Source organism: Trachurus trachurus (genome assembly GCF_905171665.1).
Source record: "Trachurus trachurus genome assembly, chromosome: 8".
Classification (NCBI taxonomy): domain Eukaryota; kingdom Metazoa; phylum Chordata; class Actinopteri; order Carangiformes; family Carangidae; genus Trachurus; species Trachurus trachurus.
Genome location: NC_139905.1, coordinates 14,034,733 through 14,058,663, shown reverse-complemented (window position 1 = coordinate 14,058,663; position 23,931 = coordinate 14,034,733). Strand labels below are relative to the sequence as shown.

The 23,931-nt window shown below is 42.1% G+C and overlaps 4 protein-coding genes across 9 annotated transcripts; 2 read left to right on the top strand and 2 right to left on the bottom strand.

The window, feature by feature from the left end:
* Positions 1–8,887: 8,887 nt before the first annotated feature.
* On the top strand, positions 8,888–9,856 carry LOC310989855 (G-protein coupled receptor 183-like; the record flags this gene model as incomplete). Its single annotated transcript, XM_083977007.1, has 1 exon — positions 8,888–9,856. One exon carries the CDS (start codon positions 8,888–8,890, stop codon positions 9,854–9,856), a length of 969 nt encoding a protein of 322 aa, XP_083833133.1.
* Positions 9,857–10,578: 722 nt separating this feature from the next.
* On the bottom strand, positions 10,579–13,041 carry LOC310990573 (zinc-binding protein A33). Its single transcript, XM_083978006.1, has 6 exons — positions 12,538–13,041; positions 12,239–12,334; positions 11,922–12,152; positions 11,813–11,835; positions 11,612–11,730; positions 10,579–11,444 (listed from the first exon to the last, which is right to left on the bottom strand). Exons 1-6 carry the CDS (start codon positions 12,931–12,933, stop codon positions 10,903–10,905), a joined length of 1,407 nt encoding a protein of 468 aa, XP_083834132.1. The 5' UTR covers positions 12,934–13,041; the 3' UTR covers positions 10,579–10,902.
* A 1,788-nt stretch (positions 13,042–14,829) lies between these two features.
* On the top strand, positions 14,830–17,445 carry tubb4bl (tubulin, beta 4B class IVb-like; the record flags this gene model as incomplete). 4 transcript variants are annotated; one of them, XM_083976573.1, is made up of 5 exons in its annotated part: positions 14,830–14,932; positions 15,824–15,932; positions 16,106–16,216; positions 16,339–16,418; positions 17,277–17,445. In XM_083976573.1, 5 exons carry the CDS (start codon positions 14,876–14,878, stop codon positions 17,394–17,396), a joined length of 477 nt encoding a protein of 158 aa, XP_083832699.1. In that variant the 3' UTR covers positions 17,397–17,445. The 4 variants fall into 4 exon arrangements, with proteins under 4 accessions (XP_083832699.1, XP_083832696.1, XP_083832697.1 ...); XM_083976570.1 differs by having other exon boundaries at positions 16,339–17,445; XM_083976571.1 differs by lacking the exon at positions 16,106–16,216 and having other exon boundaries at positions 16,339–17,445.
* Positions 17,446–19,254: 1,809 nt separating this feature from the next.
* crb3a (crumbs homolog 3a) lies at positions 19,255–23,323 on the bottom strand. 3 transcript variants are annotated; one of them, XM_083976977.1, is made up of 5 exons: positions 23,022–23,323; positions 22,648–22,770; positions 22,151–22,326; positions 20,331–20,377; positions 19,255–20,236 (listed from the first exon to the last, which is right to left on the bottom strand). In XM_083976977.1, the coding sequence occupies exons 3-5, from the start codon at positions 22,290–22,292 to the stop codon at positions 20,027–20,029; spliced, it is 399 nt and encodes a 132-aa protein (XP_083833103.1). In that variant the 5' UTR covers positions 22,293–22,326; positions 22,648–22,770; positions 23,022–23,323; the 3' UTR covers positions 19,255–20,026. The 3 variants fall into 3 exon arrangements, with proteins under 3 accessions (XP_083833103.1, XP_083833104.1, XP_083833102.1); XM_083976978.1 differs by having other exon boundaries at positions 23,040–23,323; XM_083976976.1 differs by having other exon boundaries at positions 22,648–23,323.
* Positions 23,324–23,931: the final 608 nt, after the last annotated feature.

Below are 23,931 nucleotides of genomic sequence, written 5' to 3'. Positions count from 1 at the left end.
ATAGAAAGAGTCAGTAGCAGAAGTTACACATAAACTACATCCATGCATCCCCAGATCAGGTGACTGCATGGATGCAACATTCAAAATATACAGTCTGTGCCTGTTTCTGTTCAGGCATTTCCATGCAATGGTGTGATGGCTCTGAGTGTTCTTCAGCCAGATGTCCATCAGCGGTAATGGCAGGGTGTTCAGAGACGGGCTGATAGATGTACAGTCATGTTGAAAGGCTATCAGCTCTGTTCTCACCCTGATACCTCTGACAGCCAGCTGGCCAGAGCGTGATTCTCCCCGGGGAGGCCACTGCAGAGGCCGGAGTGGGCGGCACCACCCTCTTATCAGACATCAACCCTCCCCTGCACAGGGTTAAGTGAAAGTACAGGACCCTCACTGGGGTCACGGCACCAGGAGAGCGTTTACAGATGATAGAGAGGCTTCATAGGGTCATTATTATTTTAAAATGTCTGTCAAATTGGCACTTACCCATCATGTAACTGTGCTCTCACATACACCGTTTTACCAGTAACACTTCACTTTTATCCTTCTCTTTTATCATTTATAATAATCTACATATGGTAAAGAAATAAAATGTAGTTAAATGAGGACATTTTAAAGCCTTTTTTCAACACCATTTGCAGCAATTCTAACCTCGTCAGTGAAGACATTTTCATATAATTACTGTCACTTTATATTTTATATAATGTCTGTTAGTGCACTAGTATATATACTGTAGCATACATATATCAATGCATTTCAGCACAAAAATACTTTTCTTGAAATTAATTTATAACATGTGAATCAAAAACATGTATCATGTTTAATGCATGATGCTATTAATGCACTAATGAATAGTGTTTGGACCTGACAATGATGCAAGCACTAAAGCAACAATCAAAGTTTCACTTCATAAAGAAATCATTAAATTGTTACTGTTTGATTGGTGCGTTCAAGTACTTGACCCACCTACTTCAAATGAGACAATAGAATGAAAAAGAAACCTGTCAGGGAGGAAAAAACAAAGCTGCTCTCACTGTTCCCAGAAATGTTGTGTTTATCACTCACAGTACGAAGCATACTGAGAAAATTGTTTTTCACCACCTTTAAAGTTCAACATATACTCATATGGAAGTTAAGGAACAGGTGCATGTTAAATATTTCAACCATTCACTTTAACTCTTTAAGGGAACCCTGGAATTAACCTTCTGTATATATATCAATAAATATTATTTTTCGTCTCGATGAGGGCCAGTGTCGACTACACACTGACAGGGCAGCTCAAACGAACAGTGTGTACAATTATTCTGAGAACAGCGGCAGGTGTTTATTCCTGTGGACTGTAGAGGTACAATAGAGCCCCACAGCTCATGTCACAGACTTGGACCATGTCCCTGGGTGTAAAAATAGCCACTTGATGGATGGTGTTATCACCTTATTCACACAACTACTGCCCAACAAAGACACACGCTTTTAACCTCCCCCTTGTTCCTCTTTTATGTTGTAGACTTAAAGCCGTGCCAGCTCCCTCTTACATCCAGCAGGATTCGCATATGAACGCTGAGGCCAGGAGATGGAGAATCAAAGCCAGACTCAAATCTCTCCTCAAAGTTTGAATTGTGGTTCACTGGTTTATTAGTCTCCTGTAAATAATACAAATGGAGACAAAAGAGCAGCTCCCTCTGGCAACGGCACAGGAGTTTTGTATGTAGTTCAATCAAGTTAGTCTTTTATTTTTTCTATTTTCTTCTCTTTTTTTCTACATCTGGAGTGAAATGTGGAGCTTGCCACAGTTAGAAAAAAATAGGTTAGCGTTCATCTAGGAACAGGATGAGTTTACTTTTTTATTCATAAAGCTCCTCGATTAAATTATTCAGTCCTCCAAATATATTTCACAGTCCATTGCCGACAAGCTGCAAAGCAAATATCCATGCGAACAAATAATTTAGCAAACACATTAGGCAGCATGTGTAGTCTGCTTTTGGAAGTATGAAACATTAACAGATGTTAACAGGGAGTTCTTTCATATGTTCCTGTGTGGAGAGTCTTATACTGCTGCATTCATGCATGTACACGTTGTACAAATTAGCTATTGATTATTGAAGCTCATCTGCGTATTCTGCTCAGGAAACCAGCCTCAGACATTCAGTGGTCTATACTCTGAGGTCTCAGCTTCCTATAGATTGATGGGAACTAAAACAAATATATATTGCATTTTAAAATGGCATTAACTCCATGTATTCCTTTTAACATTAATTTGTACTACACGTTTTGTTTTGCACAGAGCTCCAGATGCATTTATAAATACTGAAAAACATACTGATATGGTATAAATTCAGCTCTGAGTGAAAGACAGCAAGACTGGTTGAACGGCATATTATTTAAAAATGGCAAACTCATTGCATTTTTGACTCATACATTCTGCCTATGTGCAAAACTGGATCTGCAGTAATTGCCCTGATTAATTAGAGCCTTGGATGGATGAACACATTTGTTTTTTTGGGGGGGGAGGTAACCGCCCCTGCCATGTCTTGCTGCTTCAACAACAAAATAATTCTGCAAACAGTCATAAACAGGGTAGGGCTATTGTACATTTCTGTCGTCACAGCAAAACTGATAACAATCAAATGCTCAATTAGTCTTTGCAGTTCTTTGTCAGCGCGATTTGTTTTTCAGTTTTCTGCTAAATTCATTCTCAACAGTCTAAAACAGCAAAATTGTTCCATAAACGCTGCATTGACTTAAATTATTATTCGCTCTGTTTCTCTAAATGGTAATTGACCTCAAACTTCCCACTCACCCAAACACAGCTTAGAATAACTGAGACACTGCTTGACCTAACAGGCCGTGTGTAAATGGGATAACTGACAGGGTAATTATATGTCGGAAAACAAACAGACTGAAAATTTGATTATTGATGATTCATTTCATAAGGAATTGATTAACACTGTCCTTTATATGGAAAATAGTATACACATAAAATCCCTATGATACCACACTGCTCTGCTCTGACATGTTTATACCACATTCAGTGTCAATGAGCGAGTTATATCTGAATGAGTGAGTGCAACTGGCCTCACAGATGAACAAAATTAAAATAAATATGTCTGTTTTTAAAATAAAACCACATCTGTCAATATTTTTCTGACATGAGTCAGCGAGCTGTTTTAAATAATCCCATTTCTGTCGTTGTTATGACACACTGGGTCAAATAAGTATCATATCCAGGATATGAAGCTCTTTCTATTTATACAAAGCTGAAAAAATGCTTAATCACATCCTGTTGTTTGATTCCATAATTAACTCCATTAAGAAGTGATTGCTAAATGAAACTGGGTTGTTTGTTCGCTGGTAAGCCACCCCAAGACTAAGAGGCCGTAATTATGGTGATTACTGCTTATTTAGCGTGGCGTAATTGTAATAATGGGTGGAAAGCTGGTGGGATGCCCATTCTTTCTATTTTGGCTATAGGCCATTCAGTTAGCTCCGACTGTATATGTTCTTGTCACAATCCTATTAAAAGGAGTCAGCTCAGCTCAGCCACTCACCCCCACACAATCATCCCACCACGCATGGAGTTAATGCTGACGATATCAGAACTGAAAACAGCTCCTACTCTGATACTGAGGCAATCTGTTGCACATATTTAATGCTGTTTCCATCCAAGGAAACACAACAGAACACTTTAGAGCAGATACTATTTTTTAAAAAGAAACGTAGTCCTCTCCCTCCACCTCTTTTCTCTGCTTCACTTGTGCTGCTACCATCTGAGATGGCAAAGTTTTGGTGATTGATGACAGTTTCTCCAGGGGTGTGTGCTTTCACAGAAAAGTTTCAACCCTGTTTCTAATTCTAGCTCCTCTTTCCCTCTCGACTGCCATGACGTCCGTGGGTCTCCGTTACAGCCAATTTCATTTCTCACAGCCATTATGGAAAACGACAGGGGGGAAAAAAACGGTGCCTGAAAAACACAGAAACACACATTGTTTCGTGTTTACATCTGACCGTGTGAGATAATTCATCTTCCACCTTTCTAACAGACAGGTCTTTGGATGTCTCTCTACTTGTCGACATATGATTTCAATTAACACTGGACAGCAGGAAAGCTGTTCAATAGCAATCTGCACTCTGTTTTTTCAGGCTGCGTTCACTGCCACGGTGTTAAAGAGGAAATATATAGCTGCAAATATGCGGCTTTATTGCATTACTTGAAATTTTGTTTGTGTTCAGATTAAAAGCAAACTCCTTTTCACTTTAACTCTGATGACATGTGTTTGTACAACAAGTACTATTACACTTTGTACTCTTGTGTTGCCTGTTTGCCTGTGTGTGTGTGTGTGTGTGTGTGTGTGTGTGTGTGTGTGTGTGTGTGTGTGTGTGTGTGTGTGTGTGTGTGTGTGTGTGTGTGTGTGTGTGTGTGTGTGTGTGTGTGTGTGTGTGTGTGTGTGTGTGTGTGTGTGTGTGTGTGTGTAGGAGTGTGTAGGAGTGTGTGGGTGGGTGTAATGCAGGAGAGTTACCTGCATCTCTTTCACCCTGACGAGACTGCAGGCAGATCTCTGTTGAATTGATGATCTAAAACTTTTATACTTATACTTTTATGGGAAACCAGCCGATATAAAGGATATTGAGGTATTAAATTATAAAGCACTCAAGCACATTGATAGTTAATTTCACTACTTGATACATGATCAATACATAATTGTTTTATTTTTCTGTGCAAAAACAAAACAAAACACCATCTGGTATTCCATTGTGTGCAGGTGGTTGCTGTACAGTGTCACGTTAAAATTTTACTTTTGACATCATCTCGTAATGTTGGCAATGTAACGCTTGTATTGTATTCTATTCTATTCCCGACCTTCAGCAGGGAAATGTATGCAAAAGCTCAGTACCACACACACGCACACACACACCGCCTCCAGCAGCAGTGCCCCCCTTTGCCAACATTAGTACATTTGAGAGAGGAAATAAGAGAATTTCCAAACAGCGCGGTTTTTACAATGTGTTTATGTAAGACATGACTCAACTCTGCTATACGATTAGATGAACCATTGGAGCAGCTCAGAATTTCTCCTGTTTTTTTTTTTCCTTTGGCTGCCTCTGTAAATAAATTGTTCTTGATTTAATCTTAAAAATTTCAGTTTGGAGTAGATTTGTCCAGGATTACATTTCAAAAATGTTTTGTGTGTTATTGTCTTATCCATGTAACTCTCTATAAACACAATTCTCCACTGCAAAGTGAAGTCTGACTCCAAACGTGGTCGGCTGCTGTATGTTCCCACTTGAGCTGGCAACGCCGATGCTCTCGGTGATGCCAGGGAGACACGCTGAGCCGATATTTTGATTTGGAAAAGACAAGGGTAAATATAAACAAAAGTCGAGGGACTGTGGGAAAGAAATTTATGCAGAGATCTCTCAGGAGATCTGGAAAAAACACATAATAACATGGAAGAACGGTGTTGAGATAGAACTGCAGCTGAAAAACATCCTCAAGCTCTGTACCGGTTTAGATCTGTAGCTCACTGCTAAGAACTAAAGTATGTGTTTAAAACAAAACACGTGTGAAACAAAGTGAGATGTTTCATCTGGTTGAGAGGACTTGTTGATGCCAGCGGACCTGTTACGTCTCAGACTCTCCTGGTGAATTTAACATTGTGTAAATATCATGTCTTGTCTGCTAAGTACTTTCAGTGAGAGACCCACCCTGCCCTGCCGTCCGTGTCCAAGTGTCTAACAACTGAAGTGCAGAGCGCTACTGCCCCCCTAGACCCCAAAGAGATAAAGCAGCTTAAATCTCACCATCCTGTCCTTTACACTTCAGTAGGACAATAGTTCAACGTGGGTTTTGTCTTTGTGTTCAGATGGGAACAGAACATTGGGTTCAACTCACGCAAGCAGAGGCTCAAATGCAATTAGCCACCCTGTGAAACAGTCATTCCCAACACACCCTATAACACATACTCACACAGAGAGTTTGCAACGCTTACACGCAGCGTCTTTCCCCCTCCTCCGGTGGTTAAATGATGAGCACTTCACAGGGAATCTTCACCAGCTGTGCTCAGGCACTTTCTTTATGCACGAGTGAGGCAGAGAGAAAGGAAGCTTTTATTTGGCATCCTAGTGATCGAAATGCACAAAAAAAACGAACAAAATACAAAACAAGCAAAGACACCAGTGACATTTTTGGAAGTTAATATTGCTCATGTGCTCTCGTGCTCTGTGTCTCAGTGTCAGGAGATAAGGAAGAAGGCAGCTGAGTCGTGGATGACACATATGACTGAAAACCTGCAGCAACACCAGACTGCTGCCACGACGCTCTGTGAACCCAGATGTAAAAAGCCCAGACTGACAAATCTATGACCCTTGGGGCAAAATTCAGTACCAGATCTTCAGTATCAGGTCACTGGTTATATCTCCACACACACCACTGCTGACGGCACCTGAAGGCATTTTGAATAAAGAGCCGTCAACTGGAAGAGTCACTGTTCCCTCATGATGTCAAAAAACTCCAGGAGATCCTCCCCTCCTGGCCAGCGTCGACTCTACGACACGTCAGAGAACTTATAAATGAATACACCCTGAAATACACACTGATGTTTTGACACGCTCTCCGTCGATCTACAACACAGCACAGAAATATATTCCAGACAGGTGAGTGATAACAATACCATTTACTTTTCTTTCTTTTTTTTTACAAAGCTCCGCACGGGTCAGTTTATAGTCAAAGCATATCCTTAAAATAGAGGTAGTACGTTAATGTATTTCAACTATGATATTGTATTTTTGTCTTATAAACCAGGAAACATTGTTATCTTTATTGCATGACTTGTATTTCTCAACACATCCTGTAATTCAAAAAACAGGACGTGACTACAAACATTTTCATTAAAGTGTTTCGCTTCAACATCAATATGTAATTTAATATATTTAATCAGGGTTATAAAGACGGTGATAAAGAATAATTTGTGTTATCATTGATCAAACTGTTGAATGATTTAAATCTATTGCAAATGAGACATTTTATAGAAAAACTATGTATAACACATGAAAATGGCAACAAGAAGAAACAAATACTATATACTTTACTGTGATTAATCAACTGATATTTGCTATAAACAGTTTCTACTTCAGTGGCCTTGATTAATTTTTCAAATACATGTAAGACAGTTAATACTGCAGGGTATTCAGCACCTAATTAAATGCTCCAAAACACTATTTAATATTCTATCTATTATGTTTATTTCATTTTCAGTAGATATGCCTGAAGAAAAACACAATTGATTAAGTCTCTCCTCTCCAGGGAGAAGCATCTTTGGCAAAGACCTTCACCTCTCCATCAGTGTGATTAGTCCCACAGGAGTGCGTGTGTGTGGCCTGAGGTGGAGCTGGCAGCAGACGAAGGTGAGAAACACCATCCACCGAGGGAGTACGGGGAACAAAGGTCCGTGTTTAACCAGAATAGGCCTGTTGATGGTTGTACGAGGAACGATCGCAGCCTCTGGCTTCAATAGTCCATACAGCGGAGGGAGGGAGGTGGAGGTGGGGGCTCAGGCTCAGGTGTACTCCATGTGAGGATGCTCACATTTTCAAAGAGGTCATGCAAATCAGCCTGGCTCAAAGCTGCTGTAAATAGTCCTCAAGCCCTGAACAGAACATGACTGACATTTAGGGCTGGTATGGAAAAAAGAAAAGAAATCTGTTTATGGTCCTCCTGAAGTGGCCAAAGACACAGAGCTCAAGGCCCAGGACACCTGTAATGGTTTGCTTCATGTCTGACTCCAGTTGTTATTCCATCAATCCAGCCGTAATTGGATTTATTTTCCAGGTTGCCATCCTTTTCTGGTCAGAAATTAGCTTTAGGAATAGCTAAATGTCAGAAGGAGGCTTTTAAGAACTCCAGGAAATGACCAAATGTCCACTCCCCTCGATAACAATGAGTTTTACGCAGTTGTCCACATGCTGAATATGAACTTTGCCATTTTAATTGGGCAGCCGCTGCCTCTTTATACTGCTGTGAAAAGGGTGGTGCTTTTGTCACGAGTCCCTTAAGTGAGTTAGATGTCCCCACACGTGGAGAGTCACGATTCTCTGAGGGGAGTCCATGCAGACACAATAACACGATAACAGCCTGAGGAGAAGCCCTGATGCTGTTTGTAACGTGTCTATGCTCTATGGGATCTGTCTAACTTGGTTTAACTCTTCTGAGGATAAACCTCTCCGCAGAGGATTCTAATGAACAACAGTGTTTTTGACACGACACAGACTGTATCATTTGTATCGAGTGAGAAAACAACATTAAGTATAAGTACCCTTAATAAACACCTGGTTTGAACAGGTGTCTGTATTAATTGCTGCTAGAGGGTTGAATAATGCGGGGACTGGGGGACTCTGTTCCCCCATTGAAGACACTGTCGATCCCCCAAAAGACGTAAACATCAGTGGGGTCATGTATCCTACTTGACTGTAATTGTCTATTCATGCCTGTAAAAGTTATGTAGCCTACTATGATATGTCAGTTTAATCGTGGGCCATACATTTACCCTAAACATTATCTTATATAGCATATCTTTGTAAAAGTAGCTAATTATCTAGCTTGTTATATACATTATGGCTTCTTACTTCTAAAATAGATCATTTTGATAGACAGATGCTAATGTAAGCTAATTTATAGCGGTAACTAATGCTAGATAGCCGATACACCCCTTCTTTCCGCTGTTAGTTTAGCATTTCATTCCCAATATAAAGTTAGTTAACACTCAACACCAGTATAGCCTACAGTCAGTCACCCAAAGCTGGATCAGTTGTTATAGAGATACTGATACTGCTGTGTTGTCCATAAAATGCTAGCCTAACCCTTTTCTTATCCTTCTCCGGGTTTTTTCTTGGTTTTAGAAACATGGAGGTAAATGTATCTTCACTCAACACGACCTCCCCTCCAATTCTCCCCCTCAGTACCACTGGTCAAATCAATGCCACTGCAAAACCCTTCAGTGTGTTTGACGGGTGCGATCTCCAAGTGGAGGGGATACTATTTGACCTGACCGTGCAGTGCATCAATGTCCTCGTGGGAATTCCCGCCAACATACTTGTCATTGTGGTTCTCATCCGCAATCGCAAAGAGCCTACAACCTCAGACATCTTCCTGGGCTGTCTGGCCTTCATGGATGCCTACTTTAGTACCATTCCCCCCATCATCCTCCTTAACCTTTACCACTGGCAGAGCAAAGCGGTGTGGACTGCCATTAAGTTCTCCTACGGTGTGAAAGACACCAGCGGCCCACTGTTTCTCTCCTGTATCTGCCTGGATCGCTTCATAGCTGTGCTCTTTCCAATTCTGTTTGGGCGGCTTAAACACATCAAGTACAGGTTAGGCCTCTCAGTGCTGGTGTTCTGCCTCACCTTTGCCTATTCAGCCGCCAAAGCTGTGGGAGGCCTCCCCAACTTTGAGAAGGTGTTCACCGGCGAGATCCTGGCGACATTTACTTGGATGGTTGTGTGTAACGTGAGCATCCTTTGGGCCCTGAAGAGGTCCCGTGGCGCAGGGAAAGACGAAATGCACCCCATGAAGAAGAAGGCATTCAAGATGGTGCTCTCCATCCTTTGCATCATTGTGTTTAACTACCTGCCACCGGTGGCGTTATTCCCTTTTGAGGACATTTACACCCCCGATGTGTTTCGCTGCTACGTGCAGCCTGTTGGCTTTGCCTTCCTCAACATCAGCAGCACCACCCAGCCACTTGTTTACCTGTCTCGCCTGGAGAAGGTGCCGTTCCTTCCAGATGCTTTCATCAAGAAGTTCTGCCGATGTGTCTCTACAGAGAACAACACAGATAAAACCCCACCTGCACAAAACCAAAGTGCTTGAGATAAGAATGATATGAACATATGCTGAGTCTAACATTTGTCTGTAATGAGCTGAATATTGTAAATATAACTGTGAATTCATGTTTATTTTGGTCACTGGATTTACTTGTCTTCTATTTTTATACATCTCCAAATATGTGTTCATGCTTTTTTTATTGGAGAAATAATCACTGATAATCAATAAACATGAAGAAATTAGTTTGTTTATTTCATAATTTGCTAAAATGATTGTGTTTTTGACCAGTAACACAATTAGAGGCATGTTTCAAAGCTCTTGTCTTCATACTGAACTGAAATACATTTGTTTGGCTTTGGCGCCATCTTGTGTACAAAGGAGAACAATAAACAGAATCATGAGAAGAAACCTCGAACTTTGTTTCAGTGTGTGTGTGTGTGTGTGTGTGTGTGTGTGTGTGTGTGTGTGTGTGTGTGTGTGTGTGTGTGTGTGTGTGTGTGTGTGTTTGCGGTTAATTTAAAAACAATACCTGAATCTTATGTAGCCAAAACTTTATTTTCATTTGAGACTCACATGATAGGTCATTTTTATTTTATTCAGTGATGCAAATATGAGCATTGCTGTTAAATGTAGTTCTACGACTGTGAGAATATTTTTTGTTTTGTTTTGTTGTTTTTTTTGCCATAATTTAGATGAGAAGTTTGATATATCACCCGTAGCCTATAGCTCTGTAGATATGCGGTTGGCAGACAGTTAGCTTATCTTAGCATAAAGACTGCAAAGGGGGGTAAACAGCAGGAAGTTACCAGGCCTAAGCTATTCACTGTAAAACCGTAAGTTTTATTGCTTATTGTTTATTTTATCCTTATTTTATTTAAGTTTTTAGAAACATAAACAATGAGATTTTTCCCCCTTGAAGGGCTAGGCTAGCTGTTGCCTACAATGTTATTGAGAAGGTACAAACGCAAATGTTTTTATAGCAGCAAAATGACTTAAATGGAGAACATTTCCCTCTTTAACACACATTAACATTGAGCTTGATCAAAGCAGAACTTAAATAGAATTTTTCTTTTAAATAATTGTTTACCCAGTTATTGACGCAGTGTTGTTACAAGTATCTTCTCAGGCATAATTTTCAGTGGATGGCTGCTCTGTGTGTAAAAGTATGGAAGTAAAGTTTCTGTGAATGTGTGTGTAAATTCAAAAATGATGGTGTTGTCCTCCGGGTCAAAAAAAGACAACGTCCCTTTGTTGTAATCCAGTTGCACTTTGATTTGTCCGGGCGTTCTTGAGAGCGTCAGCTGAGTGGGTGGAGAGGTCATGGCCCTGAACTCTCCGTCTCGGTAACACAAAGTCCAGAAGCCGTTTTCAGGCCGAGCTGTGACCTCAGATTCCCTGGGTACGGACAAGGAGGCCACACCCAGCAGCCAGTCCTGATTACTTCCTGTTTCCACGATCCAGTGGTGACTTCCTGAGCCAAGCGAGGTCATGGCCACCACTTCAGCACTCATGTGGAAGCGCTCTGGGTTGTCCGGGCAACAGCTGGACGGCTGCTTTGAGTAGTGGAGGGAAGTGAGGTTCTCAGACAGGATGAGGTAGGGGTGTGCTGTGTTTGGATCCAAAGTAACTGGAGCTAAAAGACAGGAAATTAGTTACTAAGATAGTTATGCTGAATTATGAGACCTGGGCAATTATGAGACCTGGGCAAATGAGAATATGCACCGGCTTACTGAGATTGATGTGCTAAGCAGAGTTTAGTTTGTACAATTGTACTATCAACAAAATGAAATGAGTCCTCACTGTAGTCAATGTAGTCCTGCATTTTCTCCCAGACTCTATACTTGAGGTTGGAGAGATGCTGGGACACGTCAATCAGCAATCCAGACATGTTCTCTGAACCGAGCGAAACACCACTGCTCCTGCAACAACAACAACAAATAGCTTCAGAAAATGCCATAGCTCACACAAGCAAGCGAGTGTAAATATGTTTTATTGACCTACCTGTCCTGTGTATCTTTAAAATTCTGGAAAATAAAGAATATAGAGTAAATATGTGCTTTTTTTTCCAAAACACTTATTTTGAAATTGAAGGAGCCAGGACTGTGCGAACCTTCAACAAGACCATATCGTCTTCTTTCAGCTGCTCCTGTATGACTGAGATTGTCTCCGTGAGTAACAGCAAATCAGCAGAAAGTTCTCTGATCTTGTCCTTCATCCCTGCAATCTTCTCCTCTTCCTCCTTTTTCACAGCTGCCAATCTGGCCGACTCTTCCTGGCGGAGGACCAGGTGGAGCTCCTCGAACTGGCTCTTGATCAGTCTCCTCGTGTTCACTGCCTGACTCTGAGGGGGATAATTGTGAAAGTCTGCGTTTTTTTTCACAAGAAATAAGCCTATACAGTACGTGACTTGTCATCTCATCACATTACCTTGATGTACTTTGAAAAGTCTGCAGAAGTCTTCTGAATTTGTTGGAGGCTTTCCACTTTGTCTTGCAAGACTTTGAGGGATAAAGCAAGTTCATCCTGAAAATCAAGCAGGGTTCAGTCTGTAAGTAAAAAATGTTTCAGTGTTTTGAGTACTGTGCTATTGTAGGCCTGAGTTGTTACTGGCTGCATTACAAGCAAGACAGACTTGAGGAGCAGCATTCTCACTTGAGGGTGGCACTGTAAATACTTAACATTAAGCAAGCAGCTGTTGCATGTGAATGTGATATGTACTTCTTTACCTTACAGTCCAGCAAGGCCTCTTCTACAGGCGAGCAGTCATGGGTTTTGTGCAGTTTAGACGACTGACACACCACGCAGATGGGCTCTTTGTCAACCAGACAGAAGAGTTTCAGTTTCTCCCCGTGCAGACTGCAGTTCGCCTTCTCCTCCTCCGACGTCGTTGAACTCTGCCTCCTGACCTGCAGCACAGCCTCACAGACATTTTTCAGAGCCAGATTGGAGGGAGGATTGGACTTGGTGGTTCTTTTCCTGCATACTGGACATTCACGTAAGCCCTTGTCCCAGCAGGTCTTCAGACAGCCCCTGCAGAAGCTGTGGCTACATGACAGCAAAACAGGGTCCGTAAAGATGTCACAGCAGACTGGACACGTGAGATCCTCCTCTGGTAGTGACATGATCAATGGCTTGGCGTGTAAGGTCAAGTAAATCTACAGTTCAAAACAGCAGAAGTCCTTTAATGTTTCCCCGTCACTCTATAATTCAGCATAACTAGTCAGACCTCACCCGAATGCTTCAGAGTGCGCGCTATCTATCCATCTATTGTTCTTGACACAGAGCAGCAAGCGCTCTTGGCTTTCCTGTGCGTGACTTCTGTGGGAGTAACTTAAATCATGCAAGCAGTGTGAAAGGGACTGTATGTGGCAGAGCAGGGAAACAGGAAATAAAAGCCCATTGGCCAGTTGTTGGACAGCTGAAAACTGGTTGGTAACTCACTGCATGTTTTGGAATGTAATCATTCAGGATGTGAATGTTTCAGCGTCATCCATGTTCACAGCCCAGGAGCCCGAGGCTGTACGCTAACAAGCCCTTTGAACCTGCGTAGTGATTCACCAAGCCAATCATACAATTTGCATCTAAAACCAAAAACGCTGCCTCTGATATCATAGCCTACATCAATTAAGTAACCACAGGGCTGTCCAGACCTGATGTTGTGTTCACAGAGGAGTTTCTGTCTGGTTTTAGCAAGTGAGTTTGAACCTGAACAGTATATAGCTCAGAGCAGGGAAGGTTTTACCAACCAACATGTCAACCATGATAATGTGCTAGATGAATCAGGTCAGTGAGTTTAAGTTGTGACTATGCATGTGTTTAATGTAAAAAATATCTCCCTAATGTATTTGTATTACATCATGGCATTTTTACTACATTTCTGCTGCAGATCACGATAAGGAATCATGGGAACATGTTTTTGACTGCAGTCCGAGAAAGCCAGAATACTAAATATGTTGCAGCCAAAAATAGACACACACACAGAACATTTAGTCTGAAGGACGACTTTTGGTGAGTATGAAAATGTGTGTGCAGGTTGTTATTCCAGGTGAAGAGCTATTAAAGTAGTGTAATTTTAGATTTGTCCTTGATTCTAACTGTGTGAACACTCAATAACACAGTTAATATCCATCTGGAAGGCATTTAAGTGGGAGATATTTCTCATTTACATACTATGTAGTATATTGATTGGTAACCTGCACTGGTTTAACTGGCTGTGGGTTTTAACGCAAACTCTGTATATTACATAACACTACATTTACTCATCTGGCAGATGTGTTCATCCAAGGTGACTTACAGACTAAGCGCTACATTTATGACTACACTGACCTACATCTGTGCGTTCCTACAACTGTTTCAAATTGTGTTCTTTGATGTTATGTAACCTGTGAGTGCTGCACATATGTGTCTTGCTCTTTGTTCTACTTTTATTATGACAGTAGTTTGGCTAGGACTATTTGAATGAAAGGTAGCCTACCAATAAAGACAATGGAGCACACTTGGGTTTTTTTTTTGGAGGTGATAGGTAGCTATGTCCCAACCTGGCTGCATGTCCTGATTCTTAAAAAAGTGAATAAGTCTGCATATTATTTAGTTTTCACATGTTTCTGTGCTTGTCCTTGCAAACCATGACTTGATGTTATCCTCATCGTGATGCACTATAGCCTAATAATAGGCCACAACTGCACCAACACTGACCTTGATGCTAACGCGTGTAGCCACATAGTTAGGCCTGATATCACTCAGTCATTTGTGCCAACGTGTGCGGGTCCATGCGGGTGCACCGAGTCCGTGGGAATAATGAGGATCTTATTGATGACTGATGCAGCTCCTCGCATCCTATCCGCCATTTCCACGGATCTCGGTTCCTCCCCTCTCTCCTCCGGTCTTTGGTTGCCATGGCGATGACGTCAAGTTGCACCACCGACTCAGCCCAGTAGACGCTTTTAAGGGGCGGTGCAACAAATCCCGAACGATCGACGACCGCAGGAGCCAGTCTCCCTGTCAATCCCTGCTGCTCAGATCCCCCATTCTCGGCTCGACCATCCTCGCATCCATCGCTCCAAAATGCGCGAAATTGTGCACTTGCAAGCCGGTCAATGTGGAAACCAGATCGGAGCTAAGGTACTTCTTTTTTGTTGTTGTCTTCTTCTGATTTTTGTTTTCCCATCCCCTCTGCTCTGTAGTGACACTTGCATTCATGTAGGCAGAGAGGCACCGTCTCTAATCCATCCTCCAGGAATTCTCTAGAAGGAACCCAGCGCGGTGTCTCTTCTCGATCAGAGCTCCGTGCAAAAGAAAAGAGAAAGAAAAGAAGGGGAATTCAAACTGATACCCGATCAGCTCATTGGTATTCCCTCTAGAGCACACTTGGCTCAAAAGCCTTGCACGGGTGGATTTATGCAACATAACAAAAACTTATGTAACAGATAAAACATGCTTCGCTTTGATAATTGCATGCAAAATTGACTTTTAATGTATCCACTTTTTGCAGGCAGCTATAAACGATTGAGCTTAGTAGTAATGTAAGCTTAGTGTCACTGAAGGAGCAGCCTCCCCTCCCCCTTCACATTTATGACCTATTTTTACCTATGAATCTCTGCAAGCCAATTTCTGATGAAAAAAAGTCCTCTTTAAAACATTCTCTACTTTAACTTTTCATTTGGATGATGTATAGGCCTATCCTAAGTATGTTTAAGCTCGTTATCACTTAATAGTATAGTGTGCACTAATAGCATCGAAGAACCTGCCTCTTATCAGATTATTGCCATCTGCTTGATTACCCCAGAGACACCCGGCATTTCAGTCTAATTGTCTGCACTTATAACCTAGCTGCATTCAGGCTAGAGAATCAAATATTCTTGCACCGTTGCATATTAAAAAATAGCCTTTATGGCAGCAGTGTGCTGTTTATGTTGGTGGTGTGCATATTAAAATTATTTGTGTTATTGTAGTTGTTTTTCTTTGGTTTAATTAATCATCATCTGTCTCTCCCACCACACCTGTTTTTCTCAGTTCTGGGAGGTGATCAGTGATGAGCACGGCATTGATCCCACTGGAACCTACCATGGAGACAGCGACCTGCAGCTAGACAGGATCAGCGTCTACTACAATGAGGCCACAGGTAGGCAACAGATATCAGAGACGAGATATCAGATGAGCAATGTCATCGCTTCTCTCGCCTTCACAGCTTCCCAAATGCAGAGAATGATTTGCATCCACACTTGTCTGTTGAATGAAATGCATAATGCTGAAAACAAGAAGCAAATTGTTGATCAATTTTTGCACTGATTCCAGGTGGAAAGTATGTGCCCCGAGCCATCCTGGTGGATCTGGAGCCCGGTACGATGGATTCAGTCCGGTCCGGTCCCTTTGGGCAGATCTTCAGGCCCGACAACTTTGTCTTTGGTAAGCTCTCTGAATTTAGTGACGATGCACTTATTACCTGCAATCACATCAGAATAGAGTGCTCGGTTGCTGCCAATGTTTCCCCACATCAGCTTATTAAATTGTGATGCTCTTGACTCCAGGCCAGAGCGGAGCTGGGAACAATTGGGCGAAGGGCCACTACACAGAGGGAGCTGAGCTGGTCGACTCCGTCCTGGACGTAGTGAGGAAAGAGGCCGAGAGCTGCGACTGCCTTCAGGGCTTCCAGCTTACTCACTCCCTGGGCGGCGGCACGGGCTCTGGCATGGGCACCCTCCTCATCAGCAAAATCCGCGAAGAGTACCCCGATCGTATCATGAACACCTTCAGCGTGGTGCCCTCTCCCAAGGTGTCCGACACCGTGGTGGAGCCCTACAACGCCACCCTCTCCGTCCATCAGCTGGTAGAAAACACTGACGAAACCTACTGCATTGACAATGAAGCTCTCTATGATATCTGTTTCCGCACACTTAAACTCACCACCCCCACCTATGGAGACCTCAACCATTTGGTGTCCGCCACCATGAGCGGAGTGACCACCTGCCTGCGTTTCCCCGGTCAGCTGAACGCCGATCTCCGTAAGCTCGCCGTCAACATGGTGCCCTTCCCCCGTCTTCATTTCTTCATGCCCGGCTTCGCCCCCCTCACCAGCAGAGGCAGCCAGCAGTACCGCGCCCTGTCCGTGCCCGAGCTCACCCAGCAGATGTTCGACGCCAAGAACATGATGGCCGCCTGCGACCCGCGTCACGGCCGCTACCTCACCGTGGCCGCCGTGTTCAGGGGCCGCATGTCCATGAAGGAGGTGGACGAGCAGATGCTGAACGTGCAGAACAAGAACAGCAGCTACTTCGTGGAATGGATCCCCAACAATGTGAAGACCGCCGTCTGTGACATCCCGCCCCGTGGCCTCAAGATGGCCGCCACTTTCATCGGCAACAGCACGGCCATCCAGGAGCTGTTCAAGCGCATCTCCGAGCAGTTCACCGCCATGTTCCGCCGTAAGGCCTTCCTCCACTGGTACACCGGCGAGGGCATGGATGAGATGGAGTTCACGGAGGCCGAGAGCAACATGAACGACCTGGTTTCTGAGTACCAGCAGTACCAGGACGCCACCGCCGAAGAGGGCGAGTTTGAGGAAGAGGGAGAGGAGGAAGTCGCCTAAATTCTCTCCATACCAAACCTCATCTCATCTCACCCATCCCAACCCAACTCCATCCTTCTCCATCTTGAATTGAATGGTCCGCCGCACTGAAAAACTGTCACCACTTGGATCACTGTTGCTCTAGTGTTAGACATTGGTGTTTAACTGATACTAGTGACGTTTTTGGTTCAAATGTTTTTGTATGTTGTGAATGCACTGAATTATTGACACACCCTTACATCTGTCCTGCCATTGCCTTGCCAAACTCAACTGCAAGTGATTTTAACTGTGAAACCTTGAACATGGAGGATGATTAAAGTCTGATTAAAAGGCCATATTTACTGCCTCTGCGTTTTTAATGATTAATTTCATGTGCGATCTGACACTATCGGGCCTATGGATGTTGCTTCTAAACCTGAAGGTCAGGCCCCGTGTTATGGTCAAAATATGAATATTAGGATCTATAAAAAGTGGTTTCTAGTATTTTTTTTTTCCTTTTGAGTGCATAGCAGTCATTTATCTTGAAGTACCATGGTAATTAAAGAATCTGGACAGAGAAAGTCAGTGGTTGAACTTTGAAAACAGCCTCTGACAAAGGATCACAAGCATATTACAAACACGTTGAGGTCAACCGTTAAATTATGAATGTCTCTGGTCAGTCACAAGCCTAAGTGGACTAATCTTGTATTAAGTATCAACATGGACAAACTGAAATGTATTTTCTTGAGTCCACCACATATATCACACCTATGTTGATATGACTCTTATATTTAGAAGTAGTAGTGCAGTAGTAGTAAGAGTGTTACGTATAAAAGCAACAGATAGGCCTATTGTATGTTTTTGTAGGACTGGTGAAACGCAAACATAACAAAAATAACACAGGAACAATTCATCTCCATGAATGTAACCCAGCTCACATTGTTCAGTAAGAAGTTATGTATAGATGTATTCATCAAACCAAGATTCCTAGAAAATACATTTTATCATGTTTGTCTAAGCGCTGCACCAGCCCAGCTACATTGCAGAGAAGCTTCTCTTATCAGTGACGACTCTGTCTGAGTACGAATGTTTTCTCCTGGACTCCTAAATGGCCTAAATGGCTAATGTTCTCTTGGTGTCTGAGTGTCAATGGGGATCAAATATTTCATACCTTAATTGTGTTCTGTGATTTAAGACAAAAAGAAAATCTGCTTGTTAGATTTTAAATCAACTTGACCTGACATGGACACTTCCAGTACTTTAACTTAATATATGTCATACAGAATTAGCTCATTATTAGCACAAACTCAATTACATGAGACTGTCATTTAACATCTACCATAATGTTAATGACATTATAACTGTACAAATAGATCTGTTCTAGGCTGAAGCCACTGAGAACCAGAAAACGTGTGACTGGTATAAGTCAGTGTTTGATTACATTACCTTCCATCTAGTTTCCAAACATTTAGATGAATGACAGATCTCTAAATAACTGATTAGACGCACTCAATTTTTCATTACATTATAGATAACCTTTTCCCAGGCAGACTAACAATGGTTTCAGTGTTTAAGTGACTTTCAAGTGCTCTGAGAGGCTGAACTTTTCTCTCTCTGACAACCAGGAGTGCTTATCTGCCTTTCTCTTTTATCATCATCAAACACTCCCTGCACAAATACCTAGTCATGAGCTTGCTTATATTTGCTACATAGACGGTTCAGGCCTATAATTCTGGGTCGATACCCATGACAATGTTTCAGTGAGTTATTAAATGTTCCACTCCTTCATGTGTCTTATTATGTGCCAATCTTATTTTGACTGACATGGCACATTGTCACCTCAATTAAACCTTCAATGAAACCATGTATTTTTAATAAACTCCGCACAAGGACTTTGAAATGCTTTGAAAAGTTTAATTACTCAACTATTGTACAAATACACTGTTATTTATATGACAAAAACATTAATAAATATTTTGTGAGGCTGTTAAACATCTCTGCTTGATTGCAATGCAGTCTGTGCTGCGTGGTTGATCTGATGATGTGAAACATTTTAAATAATTCAACTTTACATTAACACGATCGTTCAAAGAATACTTCAAGTGTAAACAACCATATTCTGCTGGTGTGTGTAATGTCATGTCCCAGTATAAACTCAGTTTCATCACACAGTGGGTTCATTTAAAATCAAGGGATTTGTGATATGTTTGATTACACTCATTATTAGGATTCTGAAGAAAAACAACATCAGTTTTAAATGCAATGGATGCTCTATGGAGAACAAAACAACATAGTTTGAGGTAAAAGATCAGTGTAGATTTTGCAGGTGGCATATAGATTGAATCAAATCAAGTAAATTGAATATTGAGGCAACTTAAACAAAAGTGTGTCCAAACTACAATGATCATGGTGATAAAATACTGCAGCTTCAGTCTCACGTGTGCAGAAGAAATGTTCAAACCCTCCTTACTGAAAATGAAGAAGATGAAATGAAGCGATAAGTGAATTCTCATGTTGTGATGCCTCAGACTTGGCACGATGTCCTCTCATAAACCTGAAAGATTCTTCTTTCAATGATCAGCTCAGGGGAGAGAGCCTCGTCACACATGCACGTGCTTGCAAACCCACGTCCTTGCAGGAGTTTGTTGGTACAGTACATAAAGTCTGACATCTCAAATGAGTCTCTCCTCCTTTGGTAACTTTAGCGCATCCGGTGCCGCCACACTGCTTGCGCCGGACTGCTCCTCGGCACTGGGTCTGTACGTCCCTTCGGTCTGCCTCTTCTTCTTCACCACACAGAAGAGCCAGCCAAGAACAGCCAGCACTATGGCCAGCACACCAAGAGTGACCGTAGGGGCCACAATGGCTGCAATGTTGAGACCCTGCAAATGGAAAGACACGGGACAGTTGATCAATCTGGTGAAACTGGACAACTTATGATGTTGTTTAGTGAGCAGGACCAAGCCTTCAACTCACATCAGTCTTATTAGAAGTGGTGCCAGTGGCAGGTGTGGTATAATTTCCTGTAGAAAGAGCAGAAACATCAGGGACAGAAGTGAAAATGCATATCATCAAGTGCAAAGCAAGCTAAACATCTGTGTATACCACATGAATTGACTATTAGTAATCAGAGTTGTATTATTTAAAAGCAGAACTGAGGAAGAGTTACAGAGGGAGGATCAATAATATCATTCAACTAAATCAGCTCTTAGCTATGTGGAGTTTCTGTGCCTACTTGCTTCCATTGTTCAGAGCCTGCAAACCTGGGTTTTTAGCAATGCGGTTACCACAGTGCATGTAAGCACATGTATCCATCTTGTGCTGTAACCTAGTTTCTAACAGTAATCTGGATGAATTTAGAGGAATAACTAAATTTTTTTTGAAAGAGACTGATTGGGTGAAACAATTTCCAGGCCACCAGAGGAGACACCAGAGAGAAAAAAAAGTCTGGAACATAACCTTTAATAAAACTGCAAAATAAAGCGTTTCACATTTTTGGGTTTAGCATGGATTTAACTATTAGGTGCAATGTGTTTATTTGTAAGGATTTTGGAGGTGCTGGGAAGTGGATTTTGGCACCACTGATAGAGCCGAGTTAGCTTTTTCTGCTTTTGCTGAGCAGTCGCTCCAGCTCCGTATCATATATGCAAGTATTGTTGAACATTTCCTTTTAGCAACTTATAAAGACAAAAACTCACACATGGATGAATGTGTGTTTCAGTGGGACCTTCAAAAAGTATTTGTGTGACAAACTGCAAAATGCACAAATGTCTGATGACAGAGATGTGACCATTAGTCTCCACTAATGACTCATGGCCAAAATATCAATGCCCTCGAGACAAAAGCACAAAAACCCAAAGCAACTCTAAATCCACTGTGACCTTTAAAACCATGTGACTTACTCACATCTAATTCCCTTTTTATGGAGTAGTGATATTATTTTACAGTAGTAGAAAAAAGAAAGAGGAACCAACAACACACAGCAGAGGTTGTTTGCAGCCTTGAGAATACTTCCAGGGCAACAACAATATAAAACTGTAGCATGGCAGATATCTGTTCTCTGTTGGTTCCACTTGTTTCATCCATGACCGGACATGTGATTACTAAGTGACATCACGAAACTACATAGTAACTACTCGGAGCGGGAGACTGAACAAGGAGGGGGAGAAAGCTCAGGAATGCAGAGTGGACTGCAGCTATACAGTCAGCTGAGTCCAGCAACACACTGCTTTTTGAAATACGCAGAAAGAAATGTCTCAGATTTACTGTAGCTAGTCTTCTTTGTTTGTTTGAAGCATTACGACAGCTGCTTTAAAATGAAAGTATCATTTTGGAAAGTTCAACAAAACCTGATAGCACTTTGTCAGTCAATCATTCATGAGGGCAAATAGCAAACTTAGCAAGGGCAAAAGTACAACCTGATAACAAAAGAGAGGGGGCAGGAGTTACAGGGGATGGGGGGCAACCATACTCATATTACGAAAGAGGAATCTCTTGTATGTGTTATAATTGATAACCAGCCAAGACTGGACATAATCTACCTCTTTCAAAATTGGCACAGCATCTTTCTTAATCAATTTCTTAGTTGAATGCTTTCTGACAAGCTGGTGCATGTTCCAGTTTTACACTGGAATGTTTTTTTTAATTCATCATTGCAGGATTTAATGACGTGTGTGTTTGTTCATGTGTTGTGTGTGTTTGTGTGTGTGTGTAGGTGTAGGTGTGGTCATGCAGATGATGGTTTATCAGTGTGGGAGGTGGGAGTGGTGAGCATGAAGAGATGGTCACTGACTCACCCCACACAGGGTTACTGCTCAGTACCAGCAGTAAAACACTCCCGACCACAACGCCAGGGACGGCCGGCACATCCGGATACGCTGCCATCTCTCCCCGTGACCGGCAAGGCCGAGCGAGGGCAGGCTGGGACTGTGAGGGCATCAGCTTGGGTCCATTTCATCAGGACCAGCATTCACTGTGGGGATTTACCAAAAAAAAAGAGAAATGCTTATTTATTTATTTTTATTTTTTATGCATTCACCCTGGCACTCCTGCGGGCTCCTTTAATCTGAGCTTTAGTAAGGCAGCTTACAACACACAGACACTGAGTCACACACTCAGTCTGATGTTGAATCACCAGAAACCTGCTCAGACCACAGGGGAAGCTATTAATAGCAAATATGGGCTATTAAAACCTGCTTTTAGGCTCAACCCCTTCTCATTTGCAACAATATTATCACATTTCCAAATAATGAAGTTGCTATAAAGTCATCTCTCCATTATATTGAACACATACCCATGATCCAGCTGTTCTCAAGGTGGTCAGACTCTCAGAGCAAAACGGGAAACGCAGCGAGCAGCAGGTAGATCCCTCACGAATGAACCATGTTTCTTCCGCCTCACCTTGTCAAAACTGAAACTGCAACAAATGGTTTCGCCCGGTGAAAATGACAGGTAACATCCTAAGACATCTAAATAACAGAAATAAAGCGTTTCCCTGCAGTGAAAACGAACTGATCCATCAGTGCCAAAACTAAACTAAACCAAACTACATCCTCGCCCCTGCGGCACCGCCAGTTGGTGCTTTATATGGAAAGCAGTTTTTTTTCTCTCTCTCGTCTACTCTTCAAATCGCCATTGGTCACATGGTTCAGTTTCATGTTACATTACCTGGGCGCAGTTATCTACCTGCTGCAGAGCGCACAGATCCTCCTTTGTATAAACTCGAGGGAAAACGCGGTTTGCTGGAGCAGAACAGATCCGATCCTCCTGTTGCATTTAGAAAAGAAAAAAAGAAAAGAAAAGAAAAAACTTCTTCAAATAGACCGCAAATAAAAAATAACTTCAATCACACCTGTGTCGCAGGATTCTCCCTGTCTATTAAGCCTCAATTGTTTGCTTTAATCTGATTGTTTTTGTAATAGAGCAGTATGATGCCAGGTTTCTCCCACTTGTTCCAACCTGCTGCTGGAGGACAATGTTTGACTGTACTCTGGTCTGTGCCCAGCTCTTACCTAGCAACCTGTCTGAAGGGCGGCTGCACGAAACAGCGCCTCCGTGAGGTTTCATGTTTCCCATGACATTAGAAAGGATATCAACATTCCTGAGATATTTTCCTGAGATGAATCCGGCGGCCAGCTGGTCCAGTGGGCTCTAATCCGCATCTAATCTCCCCCCTTCTTCTTCTCAGACTCGGAAGGGGGCAAAGAAAATGCAGGCTGCTCCAGGCCTAATCTGTGGTGGTCAGACAGTTTTCATTTGTCAGAGGAAGAGAGAGAGAGAGAGCAATGAGGCGTTTATTTTTTTTTTATCAGAACAGCAGAGAAAGTCCCTCTTTTGATATTACAGCATGATTCAGTCATGTGGTTCATATGACCATATGTTTTTTTGTTGTTGTATTTTTCCTGTTTATAGCATTTCAATATTGGTGTGATTTACAGTAGTATTTCTCATAGAGTGTGCAACCTATCCTGAGTAAATGCATAGGCTAAAGAAAATGTCAATGATCTTAATGCACAATGCAGAATGGAAAATGATCTCTGAAATTATATTTTAATATTTGGATGGTATTCAAGTTTCA